At 37.4% G+C, this 26339-nt stretch overlaps 10 protein-coding genes across 10 annotated transcripts; 9 read left to right on the top strand and 1 right to left on the bottom strand.

Annotated features, from left to right (window-relative positions):
• Positions 1-441: 441 nt before the first annotated feature.
• On the top strand, positions 442-1434 carry RO3G_11199 (uncharacterized protein; the record flags this gene model as incomplete). Its single annotated transcript, XM_067665783.1, has 1 exon — positions 442-1434. The coding sequence occupies one exon, from the start codon at positions 442-444 to the stop codon at positions 1432-1434; it is 993 nt and encodes a 330-aa protein (XP_067521884.1).
• A 1475-nt stretch (positions 1435-2909) lies between these two features.
• RO3G_11198 (uncharacterized protein) lies at positions 2910-3442 on the top strand (the record flags this gene model as incomplete). Its single annotated transcript, XM_067665782.1, has 2 exons — positions 2910-3316; positions 3409-3442. 2 exons carry the CDS (start codon positions 2910-2912, stop codon positions 3440-3442), a joined length of 441 nt encoding a protein of 146 aa, XP_067521883.1.
• Positions 3443-4795: 1353 nt separating this feature from the next.
• RO3G_11197 (uncharacterized protein) lies at positions 4796-5723 on the top strand (the record flags this gene model as incomplete). Its single annotated transcript, XM_067665781.1, has 3 exons — positions 4796-4891; positions 4944-5076; positions 5185-5723. 3 exons carry the CDS (start codon positions 4796-4798, stop codon positions 5721-5723), a joined length of 768 nt encoding a protein of 255 aa, XP_067521882.1.
• Positions 5724-10162: 4439 nt separating this feature from the next.
• RO3G_11196 (uncharacterized protein) lies at positions 10163-12829 on the top strand (the record flags this gene model as incomplete). Its single annotated transcript, XM_067665780.1, has 4 exons — positions 10163-10664; positions 10722-10862; positions 10916-11041; positions 11094-12829. 4 exons carry the CDS (start codon positions 10163-10165, stop codon positions 12827-12829), a joined length of 2505 nt encoding a protein of 834 aa, XP_067521881.1.
• A 582-nt stretch (positions 12830-13411) lies between these two features.
• Positions 13412-14933, top strand: RO3G_11195 (uncharacterized protein; the record flags this gene model as incomplete). The annotated part of the gene is made up of 4 exons (XM_067665779.1): positions 13412-13431; positions 13480-14117; positions 14172-14839; positions 14895-14933. The coding sequence occupies 4 exons, from the start codon at positions 13412-13414 to the stop codon at positions 14931-14933; spliced, it is 1365 nt and encodes a 454-aa protein (XP_067521880.1).
• Positions 14934-16512: 1579 nt separating this feature from the next.
• On the bottom strand, positions 16513-17772 carry RO3G_11194 (uncharacterized protein; the record flags this gene model as incomplete). The annotated part of the gene is made up of 1 exon (XM_067665778.1): positions 16513-17772. The coding sequence occupies one exon, from the start codon at positions 17770-17772 to the stop codon at positions 16513-16515; it is 1260 nt and encodes a 419-aa protein (XP_067521879.1).
• Positions 17773-18845: 1073 nt separating this feature from the next.
• Positions 18846-19166, top strand: RO3G_11193 (uncharacterized protein; the record flags this gene model as incomplete). Its single annotated transcript, XM_067665777.1, has 1 exon — positions 18846-19166. The coding sequence occupies one exon, from the start codon at positions 18846-18848 to the stop codon at positions 19164-19166; it is 321 nt and encodes a 106-aa protein (XP_067521878.1).
• A 398-nt stretch (positions 19167-19564) lies between these two features.
• On the top strand, positions 19565-20499 carry RO3G_11192 (uncharacterized protein; the record flags this gene model as incomplete). The annotated part of the gene is made up of 3 exons (XM_067665776.1): positions 19565-19808; positions 19873-20313; positions 20471-20499. The coding sequence occupies 3 exons, from the start codon at positions 19565-19567 to the stop codon at positions 20497-20499; spliced, it is 714 nt and encodes a 237-aa protein (XP_067521877.1).
• Positions 20500-21479: 980 nt separating this feature from the next.
• Positions 21480-22309, top strand: RO3G_11191 (uncharacterized protein; the record flags this gene model as incomplete). Its single annotated transcript, XM_067665775.1, has 4 exons — positions 21480-21490; positions 21563-21731; positions 21785-21972; positions 22039-22309. The coding sequence occupies 4 exons, from the start codon at positions 21480-21482 to the stop codon at positions 22307-22309; spliced, it is 639 nt and encodes a 212-aa protein (XP_067521876.1).
• A 1284-nt stretch (positions 22310-23593) lies between these two features.
• Positions 23594-26077, top strand: RO3G_11190 (uncharacterized protein; the record flags this gene model as incomplete). Its single annotated transcript, XM_067665774.1, has 1 exon — positions 23594-26077. One exon carries the CDS (start codon positions 23594-23596, stop codon positions 26075-26077), a length of 2484 nt encoding a protein of 827 aa, XP_067521875.1.
• Between the last annotated feature and the right edge of the window lie 262 nt (positions 26078-26339).

Genomic DNA, 26339 nt, shown 5'->3' with positions numbered 1-26339 from the left:
GAATATATATACACTACGTATTATTATCTTGAAAGGAAAGAAAGCTGAACATTCTCACCTTTCTCTTTATTGACTTTACTTCTGTGTCTTGTTCCTGAAATTGAAAAGTAAAACGTGCTATCCCTTTTTTTTAAAACTCATGTTACATTTTACTTGAAGTTCAGCTTTATACAGTCACACCAGATAAATTTCCGGACAAAATATTGAAGCAGAAATTCTAAAAAATATAGCATGTACAGTGCTACCAAGAAGTAATGTCACAGCCAATCAAAATCAATGTCACTAGCCAAATAAAAATAATGTCATTGGTTGAGTATTTTTCCTAGTCTTTTTTTTTCTTTTCTTTTTCTTCAATACTTTAACAATTCAAATATGAGTACAATATTTCTATATGAAGACGGGCATGGGAATGTTATTGATGAGAATGGTGGTCCTGAACCCATGGACTACATTGTTGATCAGAATGAATTTATTGTTGAGACTCTTGCTACTCATACAAAATACTTGGGAAATGCAGTCCCCAATGGATCTGCTCTGACTTGCCCAATGTTGTTAGAAAAACCAAAAAATGAAGATATTCATATGAAGGAGGTAAAGCCAAAGCGAGAATATGTGCGTTATACAGCCCAGGATAAAGCTAGGTTTTTCGATCTTAAGATTGAAAAGTGTATGACTGCAGCAGCTGCAGCAAAGCAGTTGGGCATTCACCCTCGAACAGCTTATAGATGGGTTAGTCAGTATAATACGTGCCCTGATACTATTTTTGAGAGCTTTAAAAAAGCTGGCCGTAAGTGCATCTTAACTGAAGAGCATAAAACGGCCGTTATCAACTTCATTGATGTTAATCCATCTGCTACTGTTGTTGAAGTGACCGAGCATTTATTGAAGCGATTTCATGATCTTAAAGTATCGCGCAGCACTGTTAATAACTTTATGAGATGTGAATGCAACCTTTCGTTGAAAAAAGCAGATTTTCATTCTGTTGAGAGAAACAGTCCAGCAAAGATTGAGGAGCTGTGCAATTGGGTTTGTAAATGGGAAAATACAGACATGAACTTTCTGACGAATTGCGCGTTTCTTGGCGAGTCTGCTTTTGATATAAATATGAAACGCTCAAGAGCCTGGTCCAATAAAGGTACTCGTGCCATTGTTACCAGACCTACTACAAGAGCAAATACAACATCTATATTGGGCACTATCTCTGCCTCAGATTTGATTACCGTCGGCGTAAAAAAGCCTAGACCTGCAAAGAAGAGAAAAGCTGAAGGATATGTAAGCTCAGGAACCGTAACAGGCCACTATGTAAGCTTCTTAAAAATAACTCTTGATGAAATGGACAAGCACCCACATATGAAAGGCTACTACATAGTTATGGATAATGCACCCATTCACACCCATGAAAATATAAGGAAGTACAGTAGCCGCTCTATTTAAGGGTGGCCAAAATTTTTGGAATATCCACCCTTAAATAGAACATACCCTTAAATCGAATTCCGTGACTGTTACAAAACGAGATCACTTTATGTATTGTAGCTACATTATAGACATGTTTGTACAACATGTTTCCACGTAGGCTACTGTCGGTTGATATAGGTCTGGTAATTGTGCAATGACATTAACAAATCAAAACTTGCTTAAGACTTGATCAAAGTTGCTGGAAGGATAATATACGAGTCGTAGGCCCAAAATAATTTTGACGAGAATAAATATATGACATAAAAGTTATTTTCTTTGTTTAAATTCTATCTATAAAAAAAAATCCAAATAACAAACGTGTACGCCTTTCTTTCTCAAAAAATTGAGCTTTTGGATCAAAATGCTACTGGCCAGCTTAATCAAACAGAATTAGGTGAATGGGCTATGAAGAAATTCAATTTAGATCAACCACTTGCCCAACAGACTATATCAAATATCCTCAAAAATGCTGAAACGTTATATAGTAATGTTAATGTTGTCAATAATGGCAAAAGTATAAAAACAACACGCTATCCTCAACTTCATGATGAAGTCGAAAAGTTTGTTGCAGACATGAACAATAACAATCTGCCAGTCAATTGAGACTTAATCCTTCGATATGTAAGACCTATTGCTTGAGTAAAGTATAGAATCCCTAAAAAAGAAATTTCATTTTCTTCTGGATGGCTTACAAAACTTTTTAAACGAATTGGAGTAAAATGCAGGCCAATTCATGGTGAAAGTGCCTCAGTAGACATCTCTTCTGAAAACATTCAGAACGAATTGAGGAAGATAGAGGAACTTCTTGGGCCATATGATCCTGTAGATATCATGAACTTTGATGAAACAGGTTTATATTACCAGCAACCACCAAGAAGAACCATATGTTCCGAGTCGCTTGGCGGCCTAAAAAAAAACTTGTCTGACAGTTGGATTGCTCTGTAACTCGGATGGGGCTTACAAAGGGCAACCAATTGTTATCGGACAACACAAGAGCCCCAAGTGTTTTAAAACAAGAGCTAATTTGTTATCCATGACTGCAATTGGAAAAAATGAAGTTGAATGCCACTATTCTACTAATGCTTGGATGACAAATGAAATTTTCACAGCCTACGTGAAAAAGTTAAACGTTGCCTTTGGAAGACAGAATCGAAAAATTGCTCTTCTTTTGGATAGTGCATCCGATCATAAAATAAAGATTCCGCTCAACAACATTAAATTGATATTTCTTCCAGCAAACACTACTAGTAAGCTACAGGCTCTTGACGCAGGTAACCTATTATTTGTTGACAAAATGCTATATAAGCTGTCTTTTTGTTTTACAGTTTTCTCATTCATATTTTGTATACACAGGAATTATTGCCAACTTTAAGGCGCACTTCCGAGCCCAGTAGTACGACCGTGCTCTATGTCTGTATATCAGTAAAAAGTTGGATAATCCGAATGTTTACAAAATGAATCAAGCTCAGGCTATGTTTTTTCTAGATAATGCATGGCTTAAAGTAAAATCAGAAACAACAAAAGGAATGCTCCCAGATCTCCCCAAGAACTTTGACAACAAAGTTACTGATGTTAGCCAGTTGAACCTTGAAGCAGTTGAAAGCGAGATGATAGTATGTTATACATGTACTATTAATAATGAAGAAGCGGCAGAAGGCAACGTAGATGAAACGGAAGAAAATGACAACACAGAGCAAGATGAGCAGTTTGTTGATACAGTAGAGTGTAAAAAACGGTTGAAAGAAGCCTATGAAACTATTCTCATGTACGAAGTTCCTTTGGACGACCTTGATCGTAAATTACATCGCCGAATTCGAATGAGATTGGCTGGCTTTTGTGCTGAATTGAATAAGTCAAAAGAGTAAACAGATCTTTGATCTTATTTTACAAAGTAAAAAATTTATTGTTAGAGTACTCCAAAAAACTGTTACTTATAAAAAATCTTCTATTTAGTGGTAAAAAATTTTTGCTTTCCACCCTTAAATAGAATAGTGGTATAGTGGTATTTATGCTGGGGACCTGTGCCGTTCTTTAGAATTACACCCTTAAATAGAAAATACCCTTAAATCGAACACCCTTAAATAGAGCAGCTACTGTATATCGAGTATCGAGGATACAAATGTGTGTATCTTCCTACTTACTCTCCTGAGCTTAACCCAATAGAATAATTCTGGGCAGTGGCAAAGAGTAAAGTCAAACGTCATAGATTTTTGCAGGAAGACACCTTGTCAAAAAGAATTACAGAGGCCTGCAGCAGTGTGGAGAAAAACCACTTCAAAGGTTTCGTCTCACATTCTCACAAATGCTGGGAAAAATGTCGAAACAGACAACCTATGTAATGACTTAAACGAAGTACGATTAGGGAAAACGGTAAGTGGCAATCAGGCAAAAAAAAAAAAAAAAAAAAAAAAAAAAAAAAAAAAAAAAAGTTAGTGGCAATCAGGGGGGAAAGGGGAAGTGGGAAAAGGGGGGGAGAGGCCATTTGAGGGCGTAACTCATTATGATTGGTCAACATCTCTGGAGCTCAAACTGGCGCTCGATTGTTTATTCTTTTACTGTTATATCGATTTTTTTTTTTCATTTCATTTTCTTATATATTTTTATATACATAGCTATGCGACAAATTATCTATCAATATCGGTGCCATAAATGTCCAACTGATGCCTCAATCAAACTGTTGGCTGATAGACCCAAATTGCGCCGACATTTGTAGAGCGTCCATCACGTAGTTCTTCCAGGTTCAAAACCAGGCAACCGAAACAAGCCCGACACACTCGATGGAGATGGTCCTCCAGTTATAATGTATTGCTGCCCATCATGCGATCTTGATTTCGAATTGTTTGATGAGATAAAAATTCATTTGGAAGAGTTTCATTACGCGACGAAGAACACCAATTCTGTTGTTATGGAGGACACAATGCAGATCCGTAACAAAAACCAGTCCTCAAGTTCTTATGACGATAAATTCATGGTTCAGGGCAGTGATGGGAGTGACAGCTGCTCCTATCCTATTTCTATGAACGACAATTCCATAGAATGCACAACTAGCCGGCCAATAGTTGATCTTAATAACCAACACGTGGTTCGAACCGATATTGGTGCCTGTTTGGACAGGAAGTTAATTATCCCTCCTGCTCAGAATGATCGGTATATTGTTAAGGGATTCGACGTGTCGAACGCTTTTTACAACTTTCAATATGCTGTGAATCTCAAGATCGATCAGGGAGATTCGCTTACGTTTGAATCACACGTTCAACATGTTCTGGCACTGTCATCAATCCTTTTATTGAAACCGCGGCATGTTCATGAGGATATCATTGCCCATATTTCACATGATATAATGCAGCAAATTATAGAAGAGCTTTATGAGCGTTATCAGGTCAATATTTATCGTAATCCGATCCATCTATTGACCATCATACTTCGAATGTTTGATGTAAGTTTTAGATAACGAGGGGCTACGTACGGTATTGATTTTTTTTTATTAGGACTTGCGAATGCAACAAATTGACAAAGATGAAATAACAGGTCGACTCTTTCTCTTAAAAAATGACTTGTCACCTATGGAATTTCGTATCGCCAAATCAATTGCACTGTTGATACAAAAACTACCGATGGATAGTATCGAGAGCACGATCATGGAGCAGGAATTGATAACTCGATTTGTGGAACCTGCGTTGGCACCATTGTTTGAAAATACAACAACAGGCATCCTATTCCGTTGAACAGCTACAGTAAATGACGAATGTCGGGCTTCACCAAGCATCACCATCAATCAGGATCGTCCTGATGCCTGTATCACTGCTCTGAACGGTGCGGTTTGGGGTACTGGACATGGTTTTGGTGAAGTTAAATGCTTCAGTCAAGCTGAAAACAAATTTGCAGTAGCAAAAGATCTTATCCGCCTCGGCCATCTCTCCAAGAATGCGATCGATATCCATAATATGAATGGTGTTTTGGTCTTTCAGGTTGTAGGTCGCCATGTGTTTTTTTACTTGACGAAATTAATGCATGATGGGTTGTATATCATGCTGGAAATCGATAAGATCGAATTACCTGCATCAGTATACTCTTTACCTACCTATATTGCCCAGGCACATCGACTGTTGAATGTGATCAGCATATATCAGCAGTGCATTCCTTGCAACAACGATACAAAGGATATGTTGCACAGCCGAAAACGCAAAACCTATGATATTGAAAACACTGTTGTGTTGAAAACCCGGAATCGCAAGCGTCCTTCCATTACGACGTACCGTCACCAATAAAATCCCTGTTCATTGAAGTGTGCACCTATGTAATCTATAACCTAGCTTCTTGATCTTCTTTTATATTCGTTTTCAAGCAGTAAATGATTCATGAAACAGCGCAGGGAAAGTGTGGGCAGGTATGGGCCATAAAGGATTGACCAATGACATCATTTTTAATTGACCAGTGACATTGATTTTGATTGGCTGTGACATTACTTATTGGCAGCACTGTAAATTCAAGACCAATTAATACCTGTGAACCTAAGCTTGGGTTTTCAAGTTTTGAGAAAAGAAAGATTCACATGTTTATTTTAAAAATATATTCATCAAAATATCTCACCAGTCCGTCAACGCAGTCACGCAGCGACCACAGGCACCAGAGCTTCCTATATATGTGAATCAAGTTGAAAGCTCATGTACATTATATCATCTATTATATGAGCCAATGCTACATATTTTGTTTTATTATACAATCACTTTTATAGATTAGTAAGACATAACCTTATTTTATCATCTCAATAAAACAGCATTTATAGGTATATTTATCACAATGCCAGTACTTTTATTGTTAATCTTTATGTCCTCATGGGCTGATTTGCTCGTATGCGATTGAGATCTACACGATTCCAGCTAAACATTAGAATATCTGGATCATGATGTACCTCTGGAAAATCATATGTAGCAAATCCACGACAGTCTATTCTTAAATTTTACAATTTAGGGCAGCGATAGATCATCTGACGTACAGCCTGTGCAGATACTTTAACGCAATCCACTACCCAAAGACATTCAAGATCGGGTAAATGATGAGCAATGGTATTGATTGAATTGTCTGAAATGTTACATAATAATAAAGATAGATCGCGTATACCTGGGTGAGTTTTTAGAAACAAAGCTATACCACGATCGTCGTATGATTCTTGTGACAGGGTGCCTTCCAAGTGAAACACTTTTAACTGGGGGAAACAGGGTATGCCATTAGAATTTTTTAGAAGTGTGTAAAAGAACTGAGGGTTGATAGCTATTACTGATGCTATACTCAAGGATGTTAAGTGAGTAAACAATTGAAGATCACAGGCTGTTTCATTCACAGTTAACCATTTATTCCAGTCACATAGTAATAAAGATTTAATTGGCAAAACACTAAAAGGAAGCAAAACCTTAGAAGTCATATTGGTGCAAGACTTTAAGGAAAGCGATTGCAGCTGATGATACTGAGCGAGAGATAGAGCTGATTGGTATGATGCTTGTGCCTGACTTAGCCAAATGCTTTTGAGTTCCTTACAGAATCGAAAAATTTGTGTTACACTTTTGTCTGTAAGTCCTTCTGCGCCATCGATTTCAAAAATCTCTATATTTGGTATCAAAGGTAAAATGGCCAAAAATGCATCATCATCAATAGAGCAATAGTCAATTATAGCATGTTTAACGTGTAATCCTACAGAGCCTTCTGAATTATTGAGCCCATAGATGAATTTTGTAAGCATGTCTTTTGAATATATCTCAATTTTTTTCCATAGTTCCGGTATAAAGAAAGAATAAAACTTTTTGCTGACACATACACTGTTATATTTATCAGATTGTTCAAGTTGATTAAATATTTTTAATAAGATTTCTTTTGGTAATGCATCTATTATTATCATTATTATAAAAGCAAGAAGAGAGAGAGAAAGAGTAATCAATAAAAAATTATAACGTTTTCCAAATAAATGAATCCATTATTATTATTTTTATAAGGGACCCTCGGATTTTTATTGGTTATAAATCTTATTTTGATTTTCTGTACTACAGTGCTTTTGGGCTTTGCTATTTTTTGTTTTACATCCAGTGGACTTGATAGCTAGGATATATACAATATTTACAAAACAGTGAACTAAACTACATTGGGAATGATTATTCTACAGAAAGGAAACGGACCAAAATTGTCCTGTAAATTTTGCGATCAACGTCAAAGGAAAGAACCGGGTGAAAAGCCACAGAGACCAAGTTAAAAACACAATATGAGTTAGAAGCACCACCAAAAGTTTGTCTTTCACCATGATCCGAATCAGCAACCATCTGTTTCGCATACAGGCAATTTACTGATGCGACGCTCCGCCATGGGCTTATGAGTCAATTAAGAAATGTGATTGATTTTTTTCCAATGAAAGACAACAATCAAAGAATAGAACCGAGTAGCCTTATCAATACCTGGCTCTCTCCTAGAATAATTCGCGAACAAGTTTCTACGATTCGAGGAGCCAAAGTGTCGCTGCTATCAAAAGGTCGTCTTTTAACACTATTTTTTTTTTTAAAAAAAAAAAAATAAAGAACCGGTTGTTGATACTCTTTTGATAAATTCACATGATAAATTAAAACAGACAACATAGCCAAATATTATAATTTTTTTTTCTCACTCTTCTTCCTCCTTGACAATTTTATGAACAACAAGTATCTTCTTATTTACTTTTCTTATTAAAAAGACTATTTGCAGTAGTGAATACAGATGTAGCAGGGAAAGAAGCTTGCTTTGGACCCTCCAGGTCAGGAGAACCCATCTTCCAGAAAGCCGAGGGTAAGCAGAACTTGCTATATAAGGATTGTTATCAGTCAATAGATCAAAGCTATAATCATACATGTATGGCAATCGATGCCTCAGGTTCTCAAGCGACTCAAGAAAAAGTTCTTGCTCAAGAAGATCCTGATAGTGATTTTCAACCTCCCATAAAACCTGCTTTCAACTACATGCCATTTAGAGATACATTTGATTGTTCAAAAAAAAAAAAAAAAAAGTCAAATGTATTTTGCAATAGCTTGTGTTATCTCTACATGAATAAGTAAACTAATGCAAGCGATTTTAGGTAAAGGAAAATCTCCTACTAACAGTAAAAGGCAACCAAAGCAAAGAGGAACAAGTGAAAGAAAGAGATATCACATATATCTAAAACGCTTGAAGAACAATGTACATATTTATTAATTTCCATACTGAATCATGCTAACTTTACAATAAATCATAGATGACAGTACTAACAAAGATTCGTATGCCAATGCTGATTCTATATCTGCTAGTAAAGACTCCAATGATTAAGAAAAGATGACTTTTAAAGTTATTTGAAAGATAAAGGACAAAAAAGTAATACTTTGGGTCACCAAAAAAGAAGCTCAACAATCATCTACAAAGTCAATGAAATGTCCCAGTTGTGATAGAGCTGATCATGCAATACCTTCTGTCCTCAATTGTCCTTAACATATCAAAAGCAAGACAGCGTTTACAGAGACTTTGGTTATCAAGGCAAATTTGAACAATACTTGTAAAGATGCTAATATGATTCTGAAAGTCCAAATTCTGGTATCTCATTTAACTCTAGTCGTCTACGCTGGGTTCCTGTTTGCAAACCATTTTTACATACAAGTCATAACGTAACAGTGAAAGACCTCCCGAATACATGAATTCCACTTCTTCTGAGCATTATGAAAACTCCATAACAGGTCCTCATCCCTTAACCTAGCGTGTAAGCTGTATATAGTATTTTCTTATGGTAATTTTTTACCAACTTTCATTTTATGCATTTATATCTTTTGATATCTTTATTTTACTTTTTCTGCTTGTTCAGTCATAAACTACCTCAACTTTCACATACCAATCATTTCCAAAATTTTGCTACTTCCTTTTCAAACTACTTTATCATTTTTTCCAAATCATTTTATTACTTTTCCCAATGATTTGAAAAATTCAGTAGTTACAAACACAACCACGGAAAAAAGTTTTATTTAGAAAAGGTTTGTGTATAATATCCATTTTCTGTAGGTTTTATTTGTAAAAGAGAGAAAAAGAGAAATCTGAATTTTTTCTTTATTTATAACTATATTTTCTTTTGATTTAATGACGAATGACTTTATTGACCTTCTCTTTTCCAAATAGGTTATTAACGTTTGATCTGATATGAGTAAAAAAGGGAATCATTGATGAGCACAGATCTATCCAGAGATTCATTATTACCAAATTGGGAAGTTAAAATGACATCATATGAAGGCTCTAGAAAAATCCGTCTCGTTTTGGAATTAAAACAAAGAATAGAGAGAAATAATGCAGTGCGATATCAAAAGATATGTTATGTTGTATAATATGTGAGAATCAAATTGTATCTAAAATGCTTTATCAGCCCCAAATTCTTACAAAAACGATATCAACAGTTTTTTTACAATGACATAACTCTGTAACCAACTCGAAAATCTTAGTATCAAGTACTCAAAAGCTTTATAACGGACTTATTCTACATAAAGAATAAAGAAAAAGTGAATTCATCTGGTTCCTTTTTTTTTCTTTGTTTTTGCCGTGAACTGACATGTGTGTGTGTGCTAATGCGAAATTAAAATCCCGCGTTTTTCTGTTTTTTTCCATAAAGCAGCAAGAAAAATCACTTCATTTCTCCTTTTTCTTTTTTTTTTTTTTTATCACAAAAATAAGTGTTTTATATATGCCCTCATTAACAGCTGAAAAGGTAGCCGGTTATTTACCCTTGGCAGGAAAGGTACCTCATATCTCTGGTCGCATTATTAATGTCACGCATCAAATACCTTATCATATCTCAAGGTCTACTCCTACCATGATCTCTGAAGAATCATCTTCTCATGATGATAGTGTATCAGCTGCTCCTATTTCCAAATTAGCTCGTCACCATCATCGACGCCGTACTCTGCGTGCAAAGTTTCATGCCGCCGAGTGGACAATCACTCAGAGCAGAGGTCATTTAGCGTTGCATGCTGGTTTGCAAAGCTTGAGCGATGAATATGAAACCTTGCATATCGGTTGGACTGGTCCCATTAAAGATAAGTCACTCAAGGCTCCTCTTCGATCTGAAGACTTGACGGATCAAGATAAATCCAAATTAGAAGCTCTCTTGATGGAAAAGGGTCATATCATTCCTATCTTTTTGGATAGCAAATCGCGTGGTCATTATGAAGGCTATTGTAAAGAAGGTAAGTTTTGAAAAGAGGCTTTTGTATTCTCTATTTCTGATGAAGAATTATACAAAGTGCTTTGGCCTTTGTTCCATTATCTGGTTTGGTCCAATGGTTCTGATGGAATGACCGAAAAACAATACTGGGAAGATTATGTGGCTGTGAATCAGCAATTTGCTCAAACAATTGCTGCTCATTATCGCCCTGGTGATATAAGTAAGTATTGGGTTATGAAAATGAAGACGAAATCTTATTTTATGTATTTGTAGTCTTTATCAATGATTATCATCTATTGCTTGTTCCTGAAATGTTGCGTGAAAAGATACCTGATGCTCCGATCGGCCTTTTCCTTCATGCTCCCTTTCCAAGTTCAGAAATATTTCGCTGTTTGACAAGTAAGATGAGCATTGGTTTAAAAGTAAAAGAATCTAACGTCTATCTGTTTAGCTCGTAAAGACATCTTGAGTGGTATCTTGGGTGCCAACCTTGTTGGGTTCCAAACCTATTCTTATGCTAGACATTTTATTGGTTCTTGTACCCGAGTACTCGGTTGTGAATCTACGCAAACAGGCGTAAATGTCAACGGACACATCGTTTCTGTTGGCACCTTCCCTATTGGTATTGATGCCAAGCGTGTAGACCAATTTCGTCAAGAGCCCGGAGTGGCCGCCAAGTTGTACGCGATTCGAACCATGTACGCAGGAAAAAAGGTGATCATTGGCCGTGACAAGTTGGATTCGACCAAGGGTGTCATTCACAAGTTGCATGCTTTTGAAAAGTTCTTGCATGACTATCCTGAGTGGCGTAAAGAGGTAGTTCTTATTCAGGTGACTACACCTACTTTTGGCGATAACTCGAAGCTGGAAGCCAAAGTTACTGAAATCGTCAGTCATATCAACAGTCTCTATGGCTCGCTTGAATTTACTCCTGTTCATCATTACTATCAGGACATTGATCGTGATGAATATTATGCCCTATTGTCGGTCGCTGATGTTGCGTTGATTACAAGTTTAAGAGATGGTATGAACACAACCTCATTCGAGTACGTCATCTGTCAACAAGAGCAACATGGTCCCCTCATTCTGTCTGAATTCACTGGTACCGCAGGTTCACTTAGCGGCGCTCTCATTGTGAATCCCTTTGATATCGCCGGTGTGGCCAAGGCAATCGATGAAGCCCTGCGAATGAGCCCAGATGATAAAGCCACACGTCATAATCAACTGTACAGCTATGTTGTCGAACACACCGCTGCTTATTGGGCCAAATCATTTGCTAAACAACTAGTGGGAAGTGCACAAAACTTTAGCCTCCAATCTCAATCCACACCACCCTTAGACATTGACAAGTTCAAGACATCTTACAAACTCGCCAAGAAGCGTCTCATGTTCTTTGACTATGATGGTACCCTGGCGCCTATCGTTTCTGTCCCTACGGATGCAAAGCCTTCATTGGACATGCTGAAATACCTTCAGGCACTTTGCAACGACCCTCGTAACGATGTCTGGGTGGTATCCGGTCGAGATCAGGCCTGTTTAGAGGAATGGTTAGGCGGTATAAAGAATCTGGGTTTGAGTGCAGAGCACGGCTGCTTCTGGAAAGTGGCTGGCTCAAATCAGTGGATGAATGTACTAGAGGACATTGATATGAGCTGGAAGAAGGATGTGACCGAGATCTTTGATTATTACACAGAACGCACCGAGGGCAGCTTTGTCGAGCACAAGAAATCCTCCATCACCTGGCATTACCGTATGGCTGATGAGGAGTATGGCGAATTTCAGGCCAAGGAGTGCCAGAACCATCTGGAAAATTCAGTTGTCTCCAAGATGCCAGTCGAGATCTTGGTTGGTAAAAAGAATCTGGAAGTGCGTCCGATGATGGTCAATAAAGGAGAGGTCGTCAAACGCATCTTGGCACTCTCGCCCGATGCTGACTTTGTTGTATGCGCAGGCGATGACAAAACAGATGAAGACATGTTTCGTACACTCTCTGCTACTTATTTTTCACGTTATCAACAACAACTGAGTAGCGGTGATACTGAAACAACTTGGGCAATTGCAAAATCTTCCTTATATTCGATCACTATTGGCCCACACATGAAAAAGAGTATGGCCAATTGGCAAGTAGAAGCACCTTCAGATATCATTCATCTTTTAAACGTTATGGCTGAAGCAGACAAACAGTAAATAGATGTATTCTCTAATAAAACTAAATCTTGTATATTTTTTTTTGACTTTTGAGCTGGTTACTGCATTTACAAAAATAAAATTTGTGACTCGATAGTGACTGTATCTATCCTTTTAAAAATGATTTCTATTTTTTTTTTTTTTTTTTTTTTTTTTTGCAAGATCTTGACTCATGGCACAAAACAAAGATCAATCATTTACAGCTTTTGATTTCGATCCTCGATTAAGCAAAGCTATTGCTCAACTCGACTATACTCGTCCTACACCTGTTCAAGCACAAGCTATTCCACTTGCACTTGCTGGAAAGGATATTCTTGCTCGTGCACGTACAGGAAGTGGAAAGACAGCTGCTTATGCTTTACCTATTGTTCAAAAGATTTTATCTACTAAAGAGGTACTACCGAATAGGTGCTGTTTTACAACAAATAACTAATTTATAAATAGTCTTTAAATGCCAGTGCTTCTATTAAAGCATTGATCTTGGTACCAACAAGAGAATTAGCTGAGCAAGTGACTTTACACATCAACAAACTTTTACTGTATACCAATCAACTTGTCAAGGTAGTCAACTTGGCCGGTACAATGTCTGCCCAGCTTCAAAGGTACGATTAAAAAAGATGAGAATTATCTTTAAACTAAACATTGCATAGACCACTACTGTTAGAAAAACCCGATATTATAGTATCAACTCCCAGCAAAACGTTAACTCACCTTGAAGCTCAGAACATGGTCCTTTCAGAATCACTCGAGAACCTTGTGATCGATGAAGCTGACTTGGTCCTTTCTTTTGGCTACGAGGATGATGTTCGCAAAATACTCTCCTTTTTACCCAAAATTTACCAAAGCTTTTTGATGTCTGCCACATTCACCAAAGAGATCGAGGAACTCACGGCACTCGTCTTGCGCAAACCCGCCATTTTAGCCTTGGAAGACAGTGAAGAAGAGGCGAGTTCACTTACACAGTATGTGGTGCAGTGCAGCGAATTTGAAAAATTCTTGTTTACGTTTGTGATCATCAAGCTTCGTTTGATCAAGGGCAAGATTTTATTGTTTGTGAATGATATCGATCGATGTTATAAGCTCAAGCTCTTTTTGGAACAGTTTTCTATTAAATCATGCGTGTTAAATTCAGAGTTACCTTTGAATTCAAGATACCACATTGTAGAAGAATTCAATCGTGGCATTTATGATTATTTGATTGCGACAGATGAATCAGAGTTAAAGGGAGAGCAAGACAGCGAAGATGAAGATGAAGAAGAAAAGAAAGAGGGGGAAGAAGAAGAAAAAGGTAAATAAGAAAAGGCCACAGGAAATAGGAAAAAGAGAACTTAGTGTATTTTAGCTAAAAAGAAGAAGAATAAGCAAAAAGTGAAAAAGGATAAAGAATACGGTGTTTCTCGCGGTGTTGATTTCCAAGGAGTAGCAGCCGTTGTCAATTTCGATTTCCCCACCTCTTCCAAGGCTTACACACACCGTATTGGACGTACTGCTCGTGGCGGCAACCAAGGAATGAGTTTATCATTTGTGGTCACAAAAGAATTTGTAGAAGATAATAAAGAGGTGTCTAGAGGCAGAGGTGTGCATGATGAAGCTGTATATGAACGTGTCAAGAAGCAACAAGAAGCCAAGAAAGCAGAACTAAAATCATATAGCTTTGAAAAGAAGAATGTGGCAGGTTTCAAGTACCGTGTACAAGACGCGTTGAAAGCAGTAAATAAAGTAGCCATTAAAGAAGCAAGAATTAAGGAAATCAAGCGAGAAATATTGAACTCTGAAAAATTAAAGGCTCACTTTGAAGATAAACCTAAAGATTTAGAATTTCTTCGTCATGACGTTGCTCTTCAACCAGCTAAAGTGCAAGAACATATGAAACATATTCCTTCTTATTTAATGCCTCGTATCACTGTTCCTACTGCCATGGCTAACGCAGGAGCAGGAATAGGCGATGTACCATTTAAAAATGAAAAGCGTAAGAGAAAGGGTAATTTTAAGCCAAATAACAAAAATAAGGTACGAGATAAATGAAGCTAATTTTATATAAATCGGTATTGACTTTTTTATATAGAAACGTAAAGATCCATTAAAATCTGTTCGTCGTCGTTAAATTATTCTCATTTTGTTGTAAAATAGTTTTTAATAATAAAAAAAAAATTAGAATAAGCAAAGAAAAAAAAAATATTATTGTGGTTCATTTTTGTTATCTTTTGGTAATAAAATGTTTTCAATAGAAAGAACGCTCTTAACAGACCTGCTTTTCTCTTGTGAAGATGAACTCACAGGCTTTACTGAGAATTCTGCTGACTTTTGAACAGACATTCTAATGGGGATTTTTATACCTTGTTTCGCAAAACATCTAGAAAGCGCTGTGGATTCTAGAGAAATAACAATTTAGGAAATAAATTTTTCTGTTGTTGTTGTACCTGTCATCCCAGGAAACTTTGTTACATAAAAAAGGTAAATGATATAGCATTTATATACAACAATAAATGAAAACAAACCTTTTTTGCGGAGTAAACAGTGAATGGCTCTGATGTGATATCTAGTCGAACATGTGTACTCATAGTCAAAGGATCACTTTTAAAATAGTTAACAATCAATCAATCATACTGTAATCTGCTTACCCTTCTTCAAGGTTAATAAGTAAGAATTTTAATGTGTAAGTGCCTTCTAAACGAACGGATAAATCTTGAAAAATAAAGAATATTCCTGGTATATTATTTTCATCGTATAAATAACTAGCGTTCGATACAACTGAACCTATCAAATTTCGAACATATTCTGGTTTATCTTTATGCACCATAGTATTACTTTGTAATAAATAGTTATCTGATGGACTACTTATTGTACGTACTAACGCTCTATCTATTGCTCCATCTTCGTTATATAATTGACAATGAACCAAGAATAACACAGAATCCTTTGCACTACGGAAGTAGCGCGATTTTAATACATGACATTTTTTTCTACATTTTACAACTTTTTTTTTAAATTCATACTTTAGTGTAATGGGCTCACCCTCTTCACTTTCAGCTGTTAATTTTAATATGGGTGGTGGATCAACAGGTCTTTTATCCTTTTCACCAAACCCACAACACCTTGCTCTAATTGGATTTTGTACAATGTCTGTTCAAAACATAAATATAAATTGCATTTTGTGTTGTATTGTAATTTACGTAATTTATATTTTTTATATAATTGACTAGGTCTCGCTAATTTTAAAGGAGGGACCACTATACTCATGATTAATGCATAGAAAATACAAGAAGAGAAAAGAAAAGAAAAAGAAAAAGAAAGAAAAGAAAAAAAAAAAAAGAAAAGAAAAGAAAAAGAACGAAAGAAAAAAGAAGAGAGAAAAAAAAGAAAAAAAAAAAGTTTTTTATATAAATCATATTACTTCTTGGTTTCATTTTTTTTTAAAAAAAAAAGGTTTTGTTTTACTGTACTATAGGATATCATAGGCTCATCCAAACCGAGTTTCCTGGATGAATTGATTTCGATTTACATTCTATCAAGTTATTGTTCATTATACTTGTTTTTATAAGTGAAGCATGAATCATGTTTGGCACTGAAATATGTCCAATAGATTCCCTGCCATTATGTAATGTTTTTGATAGAATTCCTGCTCTATTTCCTATTAGCTCATTTCCCCTCTTGCCTTTTCCCCTCTTTTATTTATTACTTGTCTACCTTGAATAAAACATTTGTAGTTTTAATCTTGTTGACTCTTGAAATAATTCCAACATGTTGTGTCCGTTATAATGTCCTTGACGTATATTCCTTATAAACATATAAAATTCACAAACAGACACGAATCGATCTCGGCAATACCGATCCATGTAAGCCCAATCATCTACCATCGATATCCTAAAGCGATAAGGAAGCTTTCTTTTCTCTTGTCCGCATGCTTGACATTTTATTGGATGACTGTCAGATACATTATCAGGTACTTTTTCAATAAAGCAAGTATTGAGCAGCATGGATTCATAAAGATCCTTTGGAGCAAGACGACTTTGTGGTCCAAATCGAAGACAGGGTTCAATATCTTCCATCAGACTGTGTTTCATAAAAGGAGTCGAGTGAAGTTTATGGATCGATACTGATTCGCTCAATTCGACAAAATCTTGAAATTCACGCAGCGCCCAAGCTGTTGGATCCAACACGCTGTCTAAAGCTTCTTTCTCATCACCATCACTTTCTTCTTCCCCTTCAGACAATACATGATGCTCATCTATGGAAGCCATCTTCGTCTTCAGTTCCTTCAGCTCCATCTCCTTCACTTCCATCTTGCCTCTACAACCTTTTAATTCTTCTTTCAAATGATCAAGTTCTGTCTGTAGTTTGTGTTTTTCTCGCTTCTCACTGAATACCATCTTGTTTGCTTCTTCAAAAAGCCTTGTCGAAAGTTCCTCTAGTTCACCTTCAACTTGCATCTTGTCTTCCTTTGCCCTTTCTGCTACTCTTTTTTCAGTTGTTAATTTTTCTTGAATGGCCTTCAAGTCTTGTTGAAGTGATGTATATCCCTTACTGTTTTCATCCAACTTTTTTATTGTCTCTTCCTTCTCCTTTTTTATCTTCACTTGATTTTTTTCCAATCTCTGGGATCGCTTCCTTTCTGCTGACAGTGTCTCTTGGCAATCTAAAAGGACCTGCTGTATCTTTTCATTCTCTTGATGCAGCTCGTCCAAAATGGGTATCCGTCGGTCACATAAGGCACAGTATCTAGAGTGGTTGGAAATGATGATATGGTGACAGGGACAGTCAGGTCTAGTTGGCTTGTGTAGACTGGAAGAAGAGTAAGCGGGTGTGATGGGAAGCCAGCTGTCATTTGAAAGTCGTCGTTGCTGCTTCAAACTGGTGGTTTCCATCATGTTTTGCAAGTGAGAATAAATATTAGCAATCTCTTTTGTTGTTACTGATTGTCTCTTGTTGGTGTCATTGGTCATTAGTTAAAAAAAGGTACAGTGCTTACAATACTTTTTTTTTTTTTGTAAATAAATAGTTTATTTTTATTTATAGATATAATATAATAGGAGTCACACGTCTGAGAGCGGTGTGAACCAAAAGAAACAGAGTTTAAGCGATGAAACATGCTAGTCAAGGTCGAGTCTGTCCCTTTTGAGGGTGGCAAACTGCGACATAGCACGAGTGACCAACTGTTTATCAATAAAAGGAAAACCGTCAATAGTAGATCTCCAATGGGTACGCCAGATAACAGAGAGCACACAGCAGCTGAGAGTCCAGAGATCAGTATTGTCGACAAAAGGAAACCGCTGAAAAGACCAGAGGATTGAGAATACATCATCTTGAGTGAAAGTGAGGTGTGGACTAAAGAAGTTGAAGGCATCTGTCCATACTTTCCATTTCCTGGGACAGCGCATGAAGAGGTGTTGTAGGTCTTCATTATTAGCAGAGCAAAATTTACATTGTGGAGAGGTCAAATCGTTATCGAATTTTGAGAGTAGTGACTGACTAAAGAGTTTACGATGGAATAGACGATACTATAAAGGCCGGCTTTCAGGCGAAACAGGCATCTTCCAAAAAAGTGACCACTTTGAAGTTGGTATTGGTGACATTGCCGATGATGGTAGAGGTCGCTGTATTAGAAACAACCGAAATGGTTTAGGTTTGTGATTGATCCATTGAGGCTGCGAACAGAAGGCATCGATGAACGCTGAATCATCCACTTCCCCCAATGGCTCATTTTGATTCAATATATGAGGAGGGTGGCCAAAATTTTTGGAATATCCACTCTTAAATAGAACATACCCTTAAATCGAAACTCGTAGCTGTTAAAAAATTGAACTCACTTAATATGTATTGTAGCTACATTATAGACATGTTTGTACAATATGTTTCCACATAGGCCACTGTCGGTTGGTATAGATTTGGTAATTGTGTAAGAACATTAACAAGTCAAAACTTGCTTAAGACTTGATCAAAATTGCTGGAAGGATAATATACGAGTCGTAGACTCAAAATAATTTTGATGAGAATAAATGTATGACATAAAATAAACATGTACGCCTTTCTTTCTCAAAAAATTGAGCTGTTGGATCAAAATGTTACTGGCCAGCTTAATGAAACAGAATTAGGTGAATGGGCTATGAAGAAATTCAATTTAGATCAATCACTTGTCCAACAGACTATATCAAACATTTTCAACAATGCTGAAACGTTATATAGTAATAATAATGTTGTCAATAATGGCAAAAGTATAAAAACAACACGCTATCCTCAACTTGATGATGAAGTAGTAAAGTTTGTTGTAGACATGAACAATAACAATCTGCCAGTCAATCGATACTCATTCCTTCGATATGTAAGACATGTTGCTTGAGTGAAGTATAGAATTCTTGAAAATGAAATTTCATTTTCTTCTGAATGGCTCACCAAACTTTTTAAGCGAATTGGAGTAAATACAGGCTAATGCATGGTGAAAGCACCTCAGTAGACATCACTTCTGAAAACATTCAGAACGAATTGAGGAAGATAGAAGAACTTCTTGGGCCATGCGATCCTGCAGATGTTATGAACGCTGATGAAACAGGTTTATGTTACCAGTCACCACCAAGAAGAACCATATGTTTCGAGTCGCTTGATGACCTAAAAAAAAGTAAAATCTGTCTGACAGTTGGGTTGCTCTGTAACTCGGATGGGGCTTACAAAGGGCACCCAGTTGTTATCGGACAACACAAGAGCCCCAAATGTTTTAAAGCAAGAGCTAATTTGTTATCCATGACTGCAATTGGAAAAAAACATGAAATTGAATACCATTATTCTACTAATGCTTGGATGACAACATATGTGAAAAAGTTAAATGTTGCCTTTGGAAGACAGAATCAAAAAATTGCTCTTCTTTTGGATAATGCGTTCATTCATAAAATAAGAATTCCGCTCAACAGTATTAAATTGATATTTCTCCTAGAAAACACGACTAGCAAGCTACAGACTCTTGATGCAGGTAGCCTATTATTTGTTGGTAAAATGCTATATAATCTGTCTTTTTATTTTACAGTTTCCTCATTAATATTTTGCATACATAGGAATTATCGACAACTTTAAGGCACACTTCCGAGCCCAGCAATACGATCGTGCTTTGTGTCTGTATATCAATAAAAAGTTGGATAATCCAAATATTTACAAAATGAATCAAGCTCAGGCTATGTTTTTTCTAGCTAATGCATGGCTTAAAGTAAAATCAGAAACAACAAAAGGAATGCTCCCAGATCTCCCCAAGAACTTTGACAACAAAGTTACTGATGTTAGCCAGTTGAACCTTGAAGCAGTTGAAAGCGAGATGATAGTATGTTATACATGTACTATTAATAATGAAGAAGCGGCAGAAGGCAACGTAGATGAAACGGAAGAAAATGACAACACAGAGCAAGATGAGCAGTTTGTTGATACAGTAGAGTGTAAAAAACGGTTGAAAGAAGCCTATGAAACTATTCTCATGTACGAAGTTCCTTTGGACGACCTTGATCGTAAATTACATCGCCGAATTCGAATGAGATTGGCTGGCTTTTGTGCTGAATTGAATAAGTCAAAAGAGTAAACAGTTTGATCCTATTTTACAAAGTAAAAAAATTATTGTTAGAGTGCTCCAAAAAATTATCACTTATAAAATTTTTTTCTATTTAGTGGTAAATATATTTGGTTTGCACCCTTAAATAGAATAGTGGTATAATGGTATTTATGCTGGGGACCTATGCCGTTCTTTAGAAATACACCCGTGAATAGAAAATACTCTTAAACCAGACACCCTTAAATAGAGCGGCTACTGTAAAGAACGCTTCTTCGAAACGCGTTCCTTATTCCCTAAATCCAAAATAAGGAACGATAAGCGGTAACCGCAACTCGGTGGTAAGAAATCGTTCCTTATATTCCATTCCTTAAATCAGGGTACGACTGTATTCAGCTGGTGATAAGACGTGGTCTTTAATGCGCAATGTCTATCTCTGTTACATCTTGTTGTATCTACCAACAAGCAGCTATTTTTAACAGGCGAGCTTCGCGACTCCTGCATTGAGACATCATTGCTACAATAGAATAAAAAAGGGGAGTAGAAGAAAAATGGGTATAAATGAAAAGTGCAGTGTGATTTACCAGAAATGGATGTTAAAATAGACACAAGGAAGGTAAGAGATTGAAGTATTACACAAACTGACTAAACGTTTCATCTAAAGCTTATAAAGACAACGTACCAAAAAACTTTCCCTTCTCCTTTCTTTCTTTCTTCTTTACCCTTTATCTATTATCTTCTACGATGTTCAACTTCCATAAAATTAAAATTGAATCCCCAACTATTAATATACTCAATAACGAAAAGAGAGAAAGATGTATGTTAGACTTATCAACAGAAACTATGACTATACTTACTAATATATTTTTTAGCTGAGAGCCCTAGCTCTGATTCGTCAATCTCTTCTGCAGAAGTAAAGCGAACAAAAAAAAATAATTATTTCTATGGAAATGGAAAAAAAGAGTGGAATTTTAAGGAGTAGGTAAATTTACGCGTAAATGAATATAGTTGAAACATACCTAACCGATGTGTTTAGTGGATTGTTGACAGCATCAACATTACCAAGGAGTTAGACAGATTTCGACGAAGATCGATTGTTGAAGTGGAAAAAATCGTGACATCAACAGCATGAGGATTCTGTAAGTACTTTAAGAGATTTGTAGTATACAACCTGTCTCTGGACATTCATACAAATTAAATCATTTGCTTAGCGCTTTGAGCCATGTCTTCCCTGTCAATCAATTTGATTCAACCAGAAGCATCACCCAATTCCTCGACAACAATGAGCGCAGTGCCTTGAAGTCAGCCATCAGTGACAAAAGGCCAAAAGTCAAACTTGGGCCTGTTAAGGCATTGTTGTACTGCCAAAGAGAAGCCGATGTAAGTTTGGTTTACTTAGGAATTTATTTTCTTTAATTAACTCTAGATATAAGTCCGTTAACGAGGATAACGAGGATGATGCAGCTACAATGGCCATCATCAAAGGTGTAGTTATGCAGTTGAAGCAAAATCGTGCTTCCATTGCTAAATCGTCTGAAGCAACATTTGCAGAAAAATACCTCATGCCAATCATTAGAAGGGTGTTGCTGAAAAACACCCAAGAAAAGATAATTTATGCTATGTAAATATACACTTAACCATCTCTGCTTATCACACTAACTTATGCAAAATATGCATTTATACCTAGGATCAACAAGTCCACCGAGAGTGGCAGGAAGCCTGATTTCATGATCGGCACCAAAGTGAAGAAGAGTGAAATGTACTTCTTCATTGAAGTTAAACGCCCTAAAACAAGCAGCAAATATCAACCCGAAGACGACATCGTGAAGTTGATGAAGCTGCTCAAAAGATCAGTTGATGATCAATTGTACCTTGGGGTGGAAACCCCCACATCTCTTGGTCTTTTGATTGAGGGTATGTTCTCATTGCCTATGCTGTTTACTAGAACATGTAATTGATAAATGGGTTTTAATAGGCTTTAAATGCACGCTCTTTGAGATGAGACTCGTTGGAGATGGAGTTTATATGCCCATGGCATTCAGTCGCTTTTCTTTGGTTGAGGAAGAGCACCAGCTGATCCATTTGCCCTCGGCAATAGATGCCTTCTGCTTTGTCAAGGTAATGCTTTGAAGATGAATTGTCCATATTAATAATAGTGTACTAAGTTTTTTTTTAAAGTCTGAGCTTGACAAGTTTGTTGAGAAGATCAGCAAAAAAAGAACAAAGGAAGAGAGAGCAGCAGCAAGAGAGAAAATCCAACCTTCGTTTGTGACAAAGTTTGTTTCAAAGAAACGAATCAAATACTGTGCTTATGGAGAAATCATTGGAAACATGTTTTTGATGGCTCGCCCTTCTGGCCAAATGAGGCAGCTGCTAGAGCAACTATACTCCTTCGCAGAATACATCAAGAAAGTCTGTATCAGGAAAAATTTAAAGACATTAATCAGATATCACATTAACTTCACACTTCTATATATTTAACTGTTTTCTTACAGTGTGCGTCTAAAGGCGGCACTTCAATAAAACCCTCATACACAAAAAAAAAAAAAAAAAAAAAAAACGGATATTTTTGTAAAAATTTCCGAATTTAGAAAGAATAGTTGGGTTTAGATCATAAAGTAAATGCTGATTTTAGCTCAATCTTTCATTCGAGTAAACCTTGAATGATTAGAAGGTCGTGTTTATGCTATTATTGTACTATTACTACAGTTGGAAGATATAATTAAGCATATATACTTTCAATTTAGTATCATTTTCTATTTATTACTTTTCAATGTATATATCCAATAATGAGTAAAGCTATCAGGTACAGGATTAATATATTCACTAGACCTACATAAAAAAAATTAAACTTATACATCAGACACAGATTCTAGCTTTCTATTCTGTTTATATTTAACTTTATGCTTATTTTTAGACTATTAAAAAAAGCATTTGGTTATCAATGATTCCAATGCATATAAACGTGTATTGTGCTATGTGTAACAGTCATTCTGACCCCTTATTGTCAAACCATATGATACACACCAAACAAAGAAGCCAGGGAAAAAAATACGCTTTATATTAGTCTCTCTCTCTTTTTTTTTTTTTTTTTTTTCCTCTCTTGAAAATCTAGGACTCATTTTTATTCGTCGTAGTACAGACTGGCATAAACAAAAATTCCTCATTTGCTTTATATTCACAACTTAAATCTTGAAATGACAAAAGCAATGGACATAAACAAACAAGTCGGGCAATTACTCATGTGCGGCTTTGATGGTCTTGAGGCTACCAAGGGCATTTTAGACCTCATTCGTCATCACAACTTGGGATCCGTCATTTTATTTTCTCGCAACATTCAATCTCCTCAGCAAGTCCAACGACTCACACAGACCTTACAGAGAGCAGCCAAGGAGGCGGGTCATGAACGTCCGCTGTGGATCGCTGTAGACCAAGAGAACGGAGTCGTCCGTCGGCTGGGTGCCAGTGGGACGTATTTACCGGGCGGCATGGCTCTGGGTGCCATTGGATCAGCAGCAGTAGCCCACCAGGTGGCAGAAGCCACGGCCAAGGAACTGTTGAGTTTGGGTATCCAGTGGAACCTGGCGCCGGTGATGGATGTGAACAGTAACCCACTGAACCCTGTCATTGGCGTGCGTTCGTTTGGCGAAGACGCAGACAGGGTAGGGCAGTTGGGATGTGCTCAGATTGAGGGATATCAAGCGCAGGGTGTTGCGGCCTGTATCAAGCATTTCCCCGGACATGGCGATACTGCCACGGATTCTCATCTGGATGTGCCTGTGATTGATAAAAGCCTGCAAGAGCTGGAAAGAGTTGAACTCGTTCCTTTCAAGCAGGCCATCTCGGCCCAAGGAGATGCGTGTCCTTCATCTGTCATGATAGCCCACATCTCTTTACCGCAATTGATTGGGAAGGAGGTTGTGTCGAGTCTGTCGTCTGAGATTGTGACCGATTTGCTGCGTCAAAAGCTGGGGTATCAGGGCGTGATCGTGACAGATTGCTTGGAAATGGACGCAGTCAAGCAAACAGTGGGATCGGCTCAAGGCGCTCTCATGGCACTTGAAGCTGGTAATGACATCGCCATGATCTGTCACACGCTTGAGTTTCAAAAAGAGGCAGTAGATCTGATTCAAAAGGAAATAACCGCTGGTCGATTAAACCCAGCAAGCATCAGGGATTCTCTGAACCGTGTGGCGGCAATGAAAGACAAATTCCTGGACTGGAAAGATGTGCTCGAGACAAAGGATCTGGGTGTGATTGGATGCCAATCGCACTTGGAGCTCAGTGATCGTTGTTATGACCAAGTGCCTGCGGTGGTCCGTGATGAGGACAAGTTACTGCCCATTCGACCTTTGCCAACTGACAAAATCTTGCTCTTGGCTGCGCATGTCCCTTTGACACTCGCGATTGATTCGGAACCTGAGCCATTCAATTCAATGTATGCCTCTCTTCACCGTCGTCATCCTTTGACTGAATACATCATTTTTAATCAAGACACCTATCAGAATCTGACGAGCAAGATCAGCCAAGCGGACTATGTGATCGTGGGGACAGCCAATGCAAATCTTTACCCGTTCCAATCCGAGCTCGTGAAGCTGGCCAAGACATGTGCCAAGAAGTTAATTGTGGCGGCTGTGATAAACCCGTATGATCTGATGGTGTTTCCTGACATTAGCACTTATTTGGTCACTTTTGAATACACGCCTCCTGCTCACGAGGCGCTTGTACGCATGCTCTTTGGTGAAATTAGCTCTTGTCCAAAACGCCTTCCTGTTCGCCTTCCCAACACACCGCAGGCCGCCAGGTTTGAGGTAGATGATTTTCAGAAAGCACAGGACCTTGAGTCAGCCTATGCACTCTGGCAATCTGTCTGGGGCGAGACTTGGCCTCTTTCCTTTTCTCATTTTTCCAAAGTGCTTGTTCAGATGAAGCAGCCCTCCCATTTCGTCGTGCGTGACGGCCAGCGCATCATTGGCTTTGCAGCGACGCAGCAGGTCGAGAGCGAGGGACAGCTCGCACTTTTGATGGTCCATCCAGACTATCGAAGACAAGGTATTGGCAGTAGACTGAATGATCACTGTCTGGCCCTGTTTCGACAGAGAGGAATCCAACGAGTGCAATTGGGAGCAACCTATCCACGCTTCTTTTGTGGTTTGCCCAACGAAGATGAATTGGACTTTTTTAAGCGCCGAGGGTATATTTTTGGAAACAAGGTCTGGGATTTAATGGGAGATTTAAGCGGCTACGAGATGCCGACGGATATTATTACACGTATGGAAAAGGAAGGCATTCGATTCGAAACCCTCAAGGACGAGAAAGAGTGTGCAGACTTGATGGCATTTGAGCAGACCTATTTTGATTTTTGGACAGCTACCTTTCGTCATCATGCCCAATTGGGAGACTATCAAGACTTACTGGTTGCACGAAATAATAAAGAAGAGATAGTGGCCAGTTTAATTTTGTATACCGCCCAAGGATCGCATGAGGCTAGAACAGACTTGATTTGGACAGAGATGTTTGGTGCTTTAAGTGGAGGTATGGCATGTGTAGGTGTTGCTGAAGAATACAGAGGAAAAGGAATTGGTTTGGGCATTGTGGCTCATGCTAATAAGATACTAAAGGAACGTGGTGTGATTAAATCTTATGTGGATTGGGTAGAGCTGGTGGATTTCTATCGTCGTACAGGTTACCAAACTTGGAGAAGTTACAGACTGGCTTCTATTTAAGAAACCGCCATTTATGTTCATCTCCTTCGTGTGTGCTGATAAATAAAGTTTTTTTTTTTTTTTTTTTTTTTTTGCACTCTTTTTCTCTTTATTTTTCTCTTTTTCTTTTTTTTTCTTCTTTACTTTATACTTTCCTTTTTTTTGTTGTAAAGAAAAAAAAATGTCACTCATTACTACTACAACTACTACAATAGATAATAACATCTTGAATAAAATAAACCCTAATAATTATAACAACAATTCAGACATATGCCCAGTAACA

This window comes from Rhizopus delemar, genomic scaffold (assembly GCF_000149305.1).
Source record: "Rhizopus delemar RA 99-880 supercont3.9 genomic scaffold, whole genome shotgun sequence".
In the NCBI taxonomy this organism is placed as follows: Eukaryota; Fungi; Mucoromycota; class Mucoromycetes; order Mucorales; family Rhizopodaceae; genus Rhizopus; species Rhizopus delemar.
The sequence above is the reverse complement of the archived record's forward strand: the minus strand, read 5'-3'. Positions and strand labels throughout refer to the sequence as shown.